The sequence below is a fragment of the Gymnoscopelus braueri genome, assembly GCF_963280865.1.
Source record: "Gymnoscopelus braueri genome assembly, chromosome: 6".
NCBI classification, from domain to species: domain Eukaryota; kingdom Metazoa; phylum Chordata; class Actinopteri; order Myctophiformes; family Myctophidae; genus Gymnoscopelus; species Gymnoscopelus braueri.
In genome coordinates, this window is record NC_137607.1 from 50,843,333 (window position 1) to 50,857,965 (window position 14,633).

General features: G+C 37.7%; 2 protein-coding genes across 5 annotated transcripts; one reads left to right on the forward strand and one right to left on the reverse strand.

The window, feature by feature from the left end:
* Positions 1–1,323: 1,323 nt before the first annotated feature.
* On the reverse strand, positions 1,324–14,064 carry gpx4a (glutathione peroxidase 4a). Of its 4 annotated transcripts, none has more exons than XM_080430172.1 (7): positions 13,984–14,064; positions 5,754–5,848; positions 5,177–5,321; positions 4,704–4,855; positions 3,186–3,210; positions 2,766–2,825; positions 1,324–1,693 (listed from the first exon to the last, which is right to left on the reverse strand). In XM_080430172.1, the coding sequence occupies exons 1-7, from the start codon at positions 14,005–14,007 to the stop codon at positions 1,661–1,663; spliced, it is 534 nt and encodes a 177-aa protein (XP_080286298.1). In that variant the 5' UTR covers positions 14,008–14,064; the 3' UTR covers positions 1,324–1,660. The 4 variants fall into 4 exon arrangements, with proteins under 4 accessions (XP_080286298.1, XP_080286296.1, XP_080286295.1 ...); XM_080430170.1 differs by lacking the exon at positions 13,984–14,064 and adding an exon at positions 8,451–8,578; XM_080430169.1 differs by lacking the exon at positions 13,984–14,064 and adding an exon at positions 8,424–8,560.
* On the forward strand, positions 9,649–13,884 carry polr2eb (RNA polymerase II, I and III subunit E, b). Its single transcript, XM_080430718.1, has 8 exons — positions 9,649–9,803; positions 10,948–11,122; positions 11,983–12,098; positions 12,503–12,583; positions 12,680–12,738; positions 12,981–13,059; positions 13,370–13,442; positions 13,728–13,884. Exons 1-7 carry the CDS (start codon positions 9,747–9,749, stop codon positions 13,433–13,435), a joined length of 633 nt encoding a protein of 210 aa, XP_080286844.1. The 5' UTR covers positions 9,649–9,746; the 3' UTR covers positions 13,436–13,442; positions 13,728–13,884.
* Positions 14,065–14,633: the final 569 nt, after the last annotated feature.

Consider the following 14,633-nt stretch of genomic DNA (forward strand, 5'->3'; position numbering starts at 1 on the left):
AGGTGTTTCTGGACATATTAATGACTGCTCATTTTGTTTGACAAAAATGTCCATCACAAACCAGCATAGTGTCTGGTTTAAGATTTATGTTCCACCAGAAGCCATGCTTACATTACTATCTTTATTTGTAAGATGTTTTGTTTAGGACTACAGGATTCATTTATTTAAAGCGATATTTCACTTTCAAAAAAACTTTGGGGAATTTTATCATCTACTCAGGCCTTTGTGAACCCCCCAGACAGTTTTTAAGTTACTTGATTCATTATTTAGATATTTGATATTCATTTTATCAGACACGCCCCCTTCCTATACAAACCCATTGTAACTTCAAACTCCATTTTAAACATGTTAGATTCATCAAAAACACCTGTCCTTGGTTCTGGTGACTCACATTGCCCTCCTAATGCGTGAGGGGCCGTGTTTTTCCGATACATTTTTTCATTTATTTTATTTAATATTATTGTATTTTTTTCATTTTCCCCAAAAAATATTAAAAATAAATGAAAAAAATTATTGAAAAAACACGGCCCCCTCACGCATTAGGAGGGCAGGATGAGTCACCAGAACCAAGGACGGGTGTTTTTGATGAATCTTACATGGTTAAAATGAAGTTTGAAGTTACAATGGGTTTGTATAGGAAGGGGGCGTGTCTGATAAAATGAATATCAAATATCTAAATAATGAATCAAGCAACTTAAAAACTGTCTGGGGGGTTCAAAAAGGCCTGAGTAGATGATAAAATGACCAAAAGTTTTTTTGAAAGTGAAATAACTCTTTAAGTTAAAGCCAAAGACTTTGCATGAGATAGGATAGGGGTTTATCTATTGTATAGTATAAGTGAGTTGAATCTATGTGATCTTTTCCAATTCCTTCTTTGTATAGGGGTTTATCTATGTCTGTAGAATTGGTCCCTTACGTTGAAAATGTAACTTGTTTTTATTACATCTCATTTAATCGTCTTGAATTCAACTCTTATTGAGAACTAGCGGTAACTATTCAAAGGATTTTTTAAAACACATGATAACATTAACCTATAAAAATTGTTGTTAATAATTTTCATAATAATAAGATGAATTACTATTTAGATCAATAATATGAATACAAGCATGGGGATTGTGGCTGTCTTTGTATAGATGCCATTAGTAGCAATTTCCAATAGAGGGCACTGTAGTACACTTTTGTCATCTTAAATTTCCACTGGAACCACAAACACTAATTCACGATTATTTGCTGAATCTAAAACATGAAGTATCTTATTTAATCACAGAACATAAACAGTGAAAACAATGTGCTTCCAGCAAACAAATAACACAAGAGACAACATTATCATTAGAACAAAATTTCAGTCGTTTTTATTATGAAAATTATGCTACAATTTAGCTGATTATAACATAGTTGTCATAAGAGTTACTAATGAGTTTAGGGATTAATCCTCTCTCTCTCCTGTGTACTAAATGGATAAAGTGTTGGGGTCCTCCCAGAAGGTTTGCACGCCATTTTCATCAGGTGTGTCCCATCCGCAAAGCGGGTTTACAGACATACCGTCACTGGTCTGGGGTGGACCCAATCATACCCACTGGTACTTGGAGAGGTAGAGGATAAAGGGATGATGGCATGTAGAATCAATAAGTTAAGCATGATCAGTCAAGTCAGTATGGATTTAAAGATAGTTGGGAAGGTCCCTCTCCACCACCTGAAAAGCAAGAAACAGCAGAGGAAATCCATTACATCTCCCACTCAAAGCATTGTAACACACACAAGTACATTAAAAGGTAGGGTAAGTGATTTTCCTTTGTTAAAATAAGTGTTAAAATGGTGCTATATTCTGATAGTACTCATTGCTATAGAGTGTTTGTTCAGTAGCAGGGGTATCCCTGTCTCTCCAGCTCTTTTAATAAACAGAAAATACAATATCACTTACCCTACCTAAAGTTACACTGAAGTTCATACTATTAGATAATGTTCTTTTGTTGTTAGTTTGCCAATTTCCAAGAAATATCAATGTCACATTACATCTTTAGTTATCAAGAAGACGTCATCGTTTCTCTTTCCTTTATACTGTATTCTCTATCCCACATTAACAGATATGTACACGTGATCTGCACTAACTCTCAGAGTATGACTATGTGTTAAGAGTTTGTTTGCATTTAATCCTCTGGTGTCTGGCATTTTGCTTTATAATGCAATTTTGGGTCATGGGTGGGATGTCCGACTTGGAAGGATAGGGACAATATAAAGCTTTTGAAGTGCATTTCATTTAAATGTTGATGGTTATCATAGAATAACAGTACTATACTATACAATGACCGTTCTGTCAACTGGTGTTCCTACAGTTCCCGTGATGCATTACAAGGGCAAGCTTTGGCCTGCCACGGCCAAATAGTATATAGCGGCAGTTACATTAACCGGATTCATATTTTCTGAAGTCAAGGTCGCACATTTACCGTAAATACAGCAAACAAGGACAATGGCACACAACCACTGAGAGTAGGTAATAAAAACCAAGCCACATTCACCGATTTTACATGAGTGAGTCACAGGAGTTTAAACAACTTCGGCAGCATTTGAGAGTCACACAGAAGACTGGTCAGTTGTCTGCTAATAGACCTACAACAAAAAGGTAATGTTGAAAATCGTGATAATGTCCCTGTCCCTCCAAGTCTAAGACAATAACACACATCTACGATTTCTGCATTAAAAGGCCTACTGTAGTCCAGTTATTCCACTCAGCATTAGATCAAACAATAAGGTTATTTTCTACATACACTCGGATCATCCATTGGTCCATATCTCTTCACCACTTGGCCTTCTCTATTGATGAGAAACTAAAAACAGAGAGTCAACGGGACATTAGAACATTAAATGCACAAACAAAACAAAGATGTATTGTATGTGTGAAAGATTTTCTACAAATTGCTAGTCTTTTCAATGGGTAAATAGCATTCACCTTCTGTATATGGGTATTACCATATGAGTAGCCTAGAACTATATTCAAAATAATTACAATTATTTGCCTTACAGTAACATTGCACATATTGTACTTGCACGTCTCTGTACAGGAATGGTATACCATAGCTTTTGCTATGTGAACTCTTGGCACAAGAACAATAGATTCTTTGTCAGCTATGGTGACTCCAATCACATCTACAAATATTTAAGTGACTGAACATAAACACTGTGCTTACCTTGGTGAAATTCCACTTGATACTGCTGCAGGGGTGAAAGAAATAACAAATGTGAGAAGATTATACCAACCACACTGACTACAATTTATCTATGCTCTAATGACATATTATTTAAACTGTCATTCAAGTGCAATTTAACAGTTTGCTCATTACTGAATAACATTAAGGTATATTTAAGGTATGTAAAAACACTGCATATCTTTATATCTAAATATATTTGGCAGGGAAAGAAAACTAGAATTAAGTATAAGACTCTGCAGATATCTAATGATAAAGGAGCATTGGCGTTTGCCGAATCTAAAGGATTATTACAAGGCAGCATAAAACCACTGGTTTATCTGTGCAATCCATCATACTCCAATTTGATGGAAGGAGATTGAGAGGGATATGGCAGAACAGGTTCCTATACAGGCTATGGTGGGGGAGAGTGGATTGGTTAAGTATCTGATGGAGAAAGAAGACCAGTGGATTCAAGTGGCTCTAAAAATATGGCACGACCAGAGCAGGAATTTCAGGGAGACCGCGAAGGCCATGGCCGTCAGTGCCCCTCAGTCTGGCCTTGTGCCCCTCAAAAAAATGGCATGTCCTGAAGCCACAGTGGCCTTAATGCCCCAGCTGACTGTACCACTTTCTCCTCTGTCTCTTTCTTGTCAATATGTAGACACCAGTGTCTCTTTCTTTCTTTCTATTCTGAATTCTTAACTCCCATGAGTCCCAATCTTTAAACCAATCCAGTAACTTTGATTGGTGCAGGGCTGAGCATGGATCAGATTGTAAATACCATAATGTATTTATTTCACTGCAGATGGTCTACATATTAAATTTAAAATCATCCTTAAATTCAATTAATTATTTCAATGGACTAAAATCTTGTTTTATTTGATGGCCTTCCGGCCCTGGCATTTGGCCTTTGTGCTCTAAAAAAAATGGACAACACCAAAGGCCAAGTGGCCTTGCCCCTAAAATGACGAAATCCCAGGCCTGGGCATGACGTAATTGGATCAAATGATATGAAAGAGATTTGGAGCAGTGCTACGGTGGTGTGCGTTTGATTTGGATTTTGTACCAAACAGGTTGGATTGCAGGATTTGGGTTTGGAACAGCGAGAGCGGGGGCTAACAGCTTACTGTGCATTTATCAACAAAGGGCTGATTAAGAGTTTCCAAGATTTGAAAGATAAACATGGTCTAGCGTAGCCGATCAAGATTTGTATAGATACTTACATACTACAAGTGTGCCATCAAATTGAACAAATTGTTAGAAATGACAACATAGATAAGGTCAATTCAGGGCTATTAAAAGTGTTTACAGGTGTTATAAGTTAACTCATGCCATGGGATCATTTCTAGACTCTAGAAGGGAGGGAAACTTTGATATGACAGAGGAGGAATGGGAGAAATTGTATAAACAACAATGGGAGACTACCTGACTACCTGGGGCTTTTTTTAACACATGTTCTAATTGTCCTCGCTCAGTGTTCACTCATTGACTTGCTCATGACCAAACAGTACAACTTACTTTCCCAGGAAGCCTCTCCCATTGGGTTGCTCCTTTAGCCACTTCCACAAAGGGTGGGCATCGGCCCCATTCACATCAATCTTACTGAACATAGGAAAGTCAGCATGGTAGCCCTTAGCAAATGCCTTGATCTGGGTTTCAGTGCCAGGTTCCTGGGAAGTAAAACAAAATACTTATGTTATTATTCAGGTACTGATTGACATCATGTACCCACACTAAATGTAAACACATTTAGTAAGACACAAACTTAGCTTAGAATGTTAAAGCACATTGTGCTAGGTGTCACTTGTGTTACATGACATTTACTTTGATGGTCAACTTTTCATGTCAATAATTGTATTTATTCTAAAAGGCACTGTAATTATGCTGGTGCTGGAATAATGAATAAACATCTATGTTGTGCACTGTTATAATTGTTATATCTATAAGTGCATGGTCCTCTGTATTTGGCAGGCAATTCAGATGTAACGTACCTGCTTCCCAAATTGGTTGGAGGGGAAGGCCAGGATGCTTAAACCTCTCTCAGCATACTTAGCGTGCATCTCCGCAAACTGAGAGTAGTTTACTGGGGTTTTACCTCATTTAGAGGCAACATTGGTGATGATGACAACATTCCCCCTGAAAACAAGTCATACACATACTGTATGGGACTGTGCATATACAATTGTAAAGACATACAGTATGGGTCCTAATACTGTAGTACAAATAGATGATTAAAGTGAAAGTGTTATTCAGTTCGGTTGTCTATTACACAAAAACAAAATCTACAACTGTCAATGAGGAATTTTGAATCAACATACTTTAACTATACAGTATGGGTCCTAATACATTATTATTACAGTTTCTTTAATAAATAGATGATTAAAGTGAAAATATTATACAGTAGTGGTGGTTACACATTACAAGAAAAACACCATCTGCAACTGTAATGAGGAAATTTGAATCAACATACTGTAACTATCTCATATTTACTGTACAGTATATTGCAAATGACCCACTGTCTATTATTTGACTATTAATATTCTTTATATTAATAGTCATATAACTAACCTGTATTTTTCTAGGGATACCACGTTGCCATCGATATCGGTGGCTGAGAAGTCATAAATAGATGTGGCTCTCTGCCATTCCTCTGTTGGGTTACTCTGTGTAGGAGATAGAGAAAAACAAGAGTTTAACAACAATTTTGGGTGAGTTAGTTGGAACGTCTTCCTAATGAGGAAGATCTGACAGTGTGTGCAGGTGGATACATGCCAATGTCCACATATTTGCTGCACAGTGACTAGCTTGTGCAATGCAAGATGTGAGCCAAAATCTTTGCCCTTATCTCTGCATCTGATAGTCAAGAAGTTTCGTAAGAAGGTTCACCTTAAAAACAACTCCACGTATTTCATCTCTACAGCATACTATCCATTTTCTTTGTGTGTTGTTTGTTTGCTTTTGTTTCGTTTTTGCTGTTAATTTTCAAACATACCAAATACCAGCCAACGAAAACAAGTTTAAAAGTGTAGGCAGCGATGGCACATCGCATTCACATAATTCACAAGTGCTTCTAGGATCCCCTGGCCTATTACACCCCCCCTATTACAATGATCAGTTTCATGCAGAGAATTTAGCTTAGCAACTCACAACACTCACACTACTTTCAAAATAACATAGACAATTATTAATTCGAACAGGACTGTGTGACACCAGTTCAACTGGTCTTACCATAGTCTGCAACAAGACAGAAAAGAGAATGGTGGACCCTAGCAGCCGCATGACTGCCTTTCAGTAAGGCCCACTGAGAAGGCAGAAAGTGGTATCTCCAAACCCTGAGTGATTTCTCCAGCTGTCCACACTACAGTCCTATAACCGCTACTGACTCTTGCAGCTACAAAGGCACATATTTGAGTGTCTATATTTATGAGGCTCAGGTGATGATTAACACAACAGATAAGTGGACTGTGACTCTTATCAACCACACGTCTGCAGTGGTCCACAGTCCACAACATTTCCACAGGCTGCATGTGGTTATCTCCTCTTAGAGGCATGAGACATAGTCAGGCAATGATTACATCATATACTGTACTGCTACTCTAACATATAAAAGGTTACATCAGTCAAACATTATGCCTGAAGTGACCTAACTGTATGTTATTTTTAGCTTTTTTTACTTGACCTTGTCGTTTAACCACTACCACTTAAACTGTGTACTCCGTTGGCCGGGGTCCCTCAGGGATCTATACTTGGCCCCCTCCTTTTCTCCCTCTACACCAAATACATTTTGCGAATATAGCTCACGTTGTGAGCTTGTGGATCGGTTATTTTAGCCGAATGTTTGCCTCTTTTTGGCGAATGTTCGCCTATTACGACATGTGTAGAATAGGGATTCTTGCTAGGGTTCAAGAGGTTAAACAACGTATACCGTTACACTATGGATGGACAACATATACAGTAGGACTAGGGCATACTCTCGTGGCAAGGCAAATCAATGTTATGTGTCTTTTCTCAATGACGAACAACAGGGAAGAAAGTTATGCAAAGAGTTGATCCTGTAACTGTAAGGTCTCAGATCAGACTTTTTTGCGCATGACCTGTCATTGCACAAGTGTTCTTTAACAAAGTATCAAGCCCATGTCATGTGAGTATTACTGCTGATCCTGTACATACAGTTAGGCTACATGCCTGAGTGTACACCATAGGGAGGTGTAGACGGGGGGGGGGGGGGGGGGGGGGGGGGGGGTTCTCCCTTTCCACATTGCTAACTCAATTTTATTATTGAAATGTATTAAGATACCCTCTGCAACAGAATTCCATACCACTTCTCTCACAGTGAACCAACCTACTGAGATGCCAGCGTAGAGCTGAGTCGGTACCAGGCAGAGCCTCAACATGGCTAGTGATAGGGTAATAACCTAATCTGATTTAGGATGGATTATTTTCGACTACGTATAAACCTCGCCTCAATAAAACAATATATAACTCAGTACCCTGCAAAATATAAATAATAAATAATAATAATAATAATAAATATTTTGGTATTGGTAAACAGCATAAGAAACCAGCCAATTTGCTTATAATAATATAAGCAAGTATATAATAATAATAATAATAATAATAATAATAATAATAATAATAATAATAATAATGTTATGGATTTGATGTGGTAAATCCAACAGTCACCCTCAGATGAACACAAAATGGTCACATAATTTTGCCACGATGACATGCAAGTAAAGTGCTCAGGATGTGGTTAAGTGAGATAAGCTGTTGACGCTGACATAAACAAACGTGACATGTTTATCTTAAAGTGCATGTGCAAGCTTGAGAACATGGTTTGTCTCTGTATTTTACAGTATGATTAATTTATCAGAGAAAACCTGCAGAAGGAAGAAGCTAACTGTACATGTGGAAGTATGTTCCACATCATATTTATCTGGAGTTACCAAATAACTACTAAAAAGCAAATAATAAAAATAAAATAAAACATCAAGGGGGCTTTATTAGGCCTATGTGGTTTCATAGCTGCTATATTATTGTGGTAAAAAGGAGGCTGTGTTTTTTTTATATATATCCGCACTGACACATGGGGGATGTAACGGTATAGTAACCTTAAAATAGTAACATTAACAAATAAAACAGTAGTTAAAAAATAAACTTTACAGCAATAACTACATTTATGAAACGACAAATCAATGAACCTACTGAACATAAACAAGACATAATTAATTATATTACCGTTGTCAATAAAAAATAGTACAATACCATCGCAAGTATCACTCCAGTGCAGCTGCTCGCCAAAGCCCCAAACATAAAAATTCGATAGACTGGCTTCATTTTATCAAACCCTGTCAGTGGAGTGCACGAAAATGTGCCAAATGTGTGTGCGCACACCCAACTAGCGTAAGCTTCTTACTTCCGGTTGTTGATTTAAAAATAAAAGTTATATGACACAATGTGACGTTTGGTTTTTTAATTGTCGCAAGTACATATGGCTTACAGTGGTTGCTGTAGGATTTGGGCTTTTTTTATGGCCAACATATCCCGTGTTTTCCTTGCATTGAATCAACGCTGCTAGTTTTTTTTTTCATCTGAAATAAAACCAAATAAAGTGCGACATAATATTCGTCACCGACACCTTTATTTTGAAATCCATTGATCGGTAGTCAATTGCTTACAGTGGATTCTTGAGCTGGATTGGCGTTTAGAATGATTACCAATCATAACAAACGTACAAGTCCCTCCCGCTGTTTGCTTTAAGCCCATATTTAAACGACCAAAAGGCACATTTTCGGGGGGGAAATTCCCTCATATTTTGTTATTATATATTATATTATGTTAACTTAAAATAACGTTTTCTTACGAGAGGCTTTATTTTATGTAAACTGCCCCCCCCCCCCCACCACACACACACACACACACACACACACATACACTTCGAAATAAATACATGAATTAATTAAATATATAAGATTTCTATGATCATCCTTTTTGTTTTGGGATCTCCATCAGTGTTGCCAGAGCTTGAGAGAGAAATAAGCAACCAGGTCTAGGAAAACAAGCCCAGAAGAAGCAACTACTAGGCCACATGAGCACTTTATCGGCTTTTTGAAAATAGCCGATCTACAAGCTCACAATAAAAACTCTTGCAAAAATTGTTTTAAAATTTGTAATATTTCTTTGAAACATTCTAGCAAAACAAATGCTCCCTGGCACAAAACATTTATGAAAATATTTGAGAGCCACTGGTTTAAAAAACAATTAAAAAAAATTAAGCAAAGTCTTAATAAACAAGTACACTTTAGAAACAAGGCCAAAGGCCACCAATTTTTACAAGCAACTTTACAGGAAAACAAGCCCAAAGTCGCTTATAATAAGCCGACATGGCAACGCGGATCCCCATCTCAGTCGCTCAGTGATGATGACACAGATCAACAACGTCGTCATCATCAGTGTGCGACGACCAACGGAAACGTGAGTACTGTAGCAGCACATCACAGAGAGAGTTGAACTAAACAACAATTTAATCAAAGTCGACATCATACAATCATCTAAGAAGAGATGGACGATGAAGAAGAAACATACAGGCTCTGGAAAATCCGTAAAACAATCATGCAGGTACGTCACAAAAACATTTCAACGTCGTTTCTTCGATGAATGTACAGACAAGACGAGTGATGAATTGAATACACTCACATGACCCCCATGGAAACAAGCCATAGTGCTTTGTTGGGGTTAATCCTTTAGCATCCTTTTGTATAGAACTGTATCTCTGTGCTTTTTTTTTGGGCAAACTATTTAAGTATTCAATCAATCAATCAATCAAAAAGTTTCGCCCCATGTTGTTGTATGAATGAGATTTCATTACAAGCTGCAGGTTAGCTGCAATCAAGTGATTTCGATCTAACATGCAAATATGAATATAATGTACTTCATTTTAAGGTTGAATTGACATATTAAGGTAACATTGTAGGTATTCATCATCATATTTTATTATAAAGGCTGCTCAGAAATGTGTCCAGTGGTGGAAGAAGTACTCGGATATTTTACTTAAGTAAAAGTAGCAATACCACAATATAAAAATGCTCTGTTACAGGTAAAAGGCCTGTGTTCAAAATGTTACTTGAATTAAATGTACAAAAGTATTGGCATCAAAATATACTTATCAAAAGTCTAAGTACTAAAATGTTTGAAAATAGCAGATCTACAAGCTCACAACGCGATGTTGTAGATCGGATTTTCAAATAGGGCTGAATTGGTTGTATAATATATGTTGTATGTTTTATAATATAATAATGTATATCTGCAAAGTAACTAGTAACTAAATTTTTCAAATAATTGAGTAAAAGTACAATATTTGCCTCTGAAAATAACTTTTATTCCTTTTTCAAAAAAAGGAATACAAAAACCCCCAAAAGGGTAGCACATCCAAAAATGTCAATTAAATGGAGGACAAATTACTCACATTTCCTTATTGGCACACCAATAAAATGAACGCTTCCTCAGAGCATGCTCTGAGGAAGGCTCATAGCCGAAACGCGTAAGTGGAAATGTGAGTAATTTGTCCTCCATTTAATTGAAATTTGTAGATGTGCTACCCTTTTGGATTTTTTTAAATTCCTTTTTTTGATATGTATACTGGACTTTGGGTCTGGCACTCCACTGAGAAAACACATTGTTGATGCGCAACCTCTTTTTCTTATTTACACTGATCTTTTGTTTGCTTCACGCTAAACCAGCCTGCTGTCGTCTGTGCTTTCAGTTGTGTCACGACAGAGGCTATCTGGTGACCCAGGACGAGTTGGACCAAACTCTGGATGAGTTTAAGAGTCAGTTTGGCGACAAGCCCAGTGAGGGTCGCCCCAGACGGACCGATCTCACTGTGCTGGTTGCACACAATGATGACCCTACTGACCAGATGTTTATTTTCTTTCCTGGTGGGTTTATGACCAATTATGAATGCCTGAGGGCAAATATTACCTTTTTAACCCATTTAGACCTGAGGCCGATTCTAAAAAAGTTTTCTGAAAAACTTCAAACATTTATTCAAAAATTACAACAAATGTATGTTGCTATAGACAGGTTTCCGCGCGACGTCATCACAGAGCAGAATGCGCAATCTGCGCATGCCCGGGGTAGAACGAACCCGGAAGTGCCCTTCACTCTGTTGTTATGTTTGGGAGTTAGATAGGCATAATGCTGCTATTATAGGCATAATAGGCATAATGCTGCTATTGTATACAAATAAAAGACGAACAGATCCAACTTCCGACAAATCAAATTTGTATTGAGTAAACAAGATATTACAAACTGCATAATTTAATCTTTCATTAAACCCGGTGAAGACCATTTATTTTATGAATGTAGATTTGAACAGAGCTGCTGCGGGTAATAGCGCCCTCTATAGGCTCACCCCTCCACTGCGCGCGCATATCCTCTCATGTTTACAAACAGGAAACCCGTCTATATACTGTACATATAGCAACAACAACCCCAAAAGGGGTTCCCGTCCTGAAAGATATAGTTACAAATAGGGGTTCCCGCCCAAAATGGGTTAAAACCCGAGGCTGATTCTACAAATGCCTTCTAAATCATTAGTTCCCACACTTTCAAGATTTTTCACAAATGTCCAAAAATAGCAGATGTTCAAGTGTGAGCTTGTTCATCTGCTATTTTTGAATAGCCAACGCTAAAATCTAAAATAACACGGATGCTTTCCTGGTTTTAATGGGTTAAACAAGTCATTATCTAGCAAGAAGATGACATCAGTGTTTGTTAATGTCTCTTCACCTATCAGAGGAACCCAAGGTTGGAATCAAAACCATCAAGATGTACTGTCAGAGGATGCAGGAGGAGAACATCACACGCGCCATCATTGTTGTTCAGATGGGCATGACGCCATCAGCCAAACAGGTAAAACATCAATGATAACTAAGCCATGTATATTACTCAATATGTAACTCTAACATCGCAGTAAACTTCGCTGTAATTTGAATTGACTTCTATTGTACCATAACCACTTTATGTGTGCACTTTGTGGGCCAGGATCCCCCAGGGGTCTATATTTGGTTCCCTCCCTTTTCCCACTACACTAAATCTCATTGCTGATTTACATGCTCACAATGCTTTGTGTTTCAATGTGTTGTGAGCTTGTAGATCTGCTACTGTAATAGGGACGCTAGGGCTCATGTATTGGGATGTTGCCATATTAGCACTGTACTTGACCTTCACCCTCTTTTGGGGCTATATGGATTTTTTTTAAATATATGGGTTACTAGTATGTCTAATTATTTCTTGCCATATATTTCTATATCCAGTCTCTGGTTGACATGGCCCCCAAATACATCCTGGAACAGTTTCTACAGCAAGAGCTGCTCATCAACATCACAGAACATGAGGTAAACAACACGTTGCTTTGACCCTTTTACAACTGTCCCGTTATGCACAAATGGGGAAATAAAGTTCTTAGTGACACTGTTCTTCCTGTCTTTCAGCTTGTTCCGGAACACATCGTCATGACAAAAGAAGAAGTGGTCGAACTACTGGCAAGATAGTATCTTTTCACGCTTATGCTTTAACAGTTGATTCAAGGGGAAGCACTAAAGATATGTTATTTTTGTTTTATCTTTTACTGCATGCTTCACAACCCGATAGTTGTGGTATTATTTATAATGAAACATAGAAAAGCAGTCTGGATTCAGCTGAAGGAATGACAGTATGACGTGTCTGCTACTGATGTTTAACCGTACAAGCCAGGTACATGTTTCTTGCTATTCCTTTACACTTAAACCTCAGCAAACTGAAGGAGAGTCAGCTACCAAGGATCCAGGCAGGGGACCCCGTGGCTCGCTACTTTGGTCTGAAAAGAGGACAGGTAACCAAACTATGATGTACCTAGCAGTAGAACAAATTTTTCTGCTGACATTATACCTGCAAACTTCTTTCACATGTTTTCAGAAATATGGATTCATGACCTCTGAATTGTCTTCTCTGTTTGTGGCACAGTGACCATATTAGTCCGTTTTGGCCATGGTGCCTGTTGCTGTATATAGTCTTTAGGTGACCATCGTGTCTTTTGTATTATTCCAACAAAGTGATGAAGACTATTCCATTTAAACCTACCGTATTTCTAAAGTTGTACTTAAAAAAATACATTATGAACTTTCATTAACATTCTTTTCCAGGTAGTAAAGATCATCAGGCCTAGTGAGACAGCTGGCCGGTATATTACATACAGACTGGTACAGTGACAGCAAAGTGAGTATTGGATAGTTTCAACACGTTTTGAATATGTAAAGCAAAATGTCAGTGAATGCCTCAGCGAGTATAACGGTAGTAGTGTTACTTCAGGATGGGGAGCATGCACATTTTTGCTCATGTTTTAGACTAGAGTAAAAGGTTCATCCAAGCACCATATTATTACTTATAAACATGGTTCCTGGGTATGTGGCTTTTACATCTAAACGTCTGGAATCGGATCTGTTATGCTTTGTAATGAAATGTTTATGGATTTGTAAAATATGTTTTTGCATGTTTTTCCAGATATTTTCGTGTTCAGTAAAGGAAACTGAAGATGGAACACGACCTCTCCATGGGTTATTCCTTTAGCCCATCTATTTTCTATATACTATTTAGTTCTGTTCTATTTAGATTTGTTCCTTTTGTAATTAATATTTTGTAAAATAAACCAAAAACTGAATTACATGGTTGGCATGAATGTTTTCACTAGTTCACTGTCTGGGTTCGAAAATATTTTAAGGGTAATCTTGATGTAAACCAAATATTTATAAATGCCTACCTTATTTCTCCAATGGAAAGCCATGCTGAGAGCTGCTTAGAAGTCAACTTGGCATGTTATTCACCTTCCCCTACATTAAAATAGGCTAGGCATGAGTGTAAACTGTAAAGTATGTAAATACTTGTACTGACCAACAGCGCACACGCGCAAAAAAAGGGAAGTCAGTCAAATGTATATACAGTGCTTTTCTAGGTACAAAGTCGCTTTACAGAGCAGATTAAACAACTTTATAAGAGGGAACTAGTTCAAACGGTTAAGTATAAGGTAAACAAAACAGGAGGGGTTGGGGTTCTACTTTATAAGAGGGAACTAGTTCAAACGGTTAAGTATAAGGTAAACAAAACAGGAGGGGTTGGGGTTTTATGTAGGGAATGAGTGATGCTTTACAGAGCAGATTAAACTACTTTATAAGAGGGAACTAGTTCAAACGGTTAAGTATAAGGTAAACAAAACAGGAGGGGTTGGGGTTTTATGTAGGGAATGAGTCTGAAAGGTGGGTTTTGAGTAGTTTTAAACATGGTGGGGCAGTTCTGATGTGAGTTGGGAGTGAGGTCCACAGTGGGGGGCAGCCGCCGAGAAGGCCCCGTCACCCCCAATGAGCAGGAGGAATCCCTGTCTAAGAATGTCTCAAGATTTATGAAAATAATGTG

What these genes read in the sequence shown, in the direction of transcription:
- polr2eb (XM_080430718.1), top strand. Translation starts at nt 9,747, where the DNA reads ATGGACGATGAAGAAGAAACATACAGGCTCTGGAAAATCCGTAAAACA. An exon ending in TCCGTAAAACAATCATGCAG is followed by an intron (nt 9,804 to 10,947) that starts GTACGTCACAAA and finishes CTGTGCTTTCAG; the next exon opens with TTGTGTCACGACAGAGGCTA. An exon ending in GTCGAACTACTGGCAAGATA is followed by an intron (nt 12,739 to 12,980) that starts GTATCTTTTCAC and finishes CTTAAACCTCAG; the next exon opens with CAAACTGAAGGAGAGTCAGC.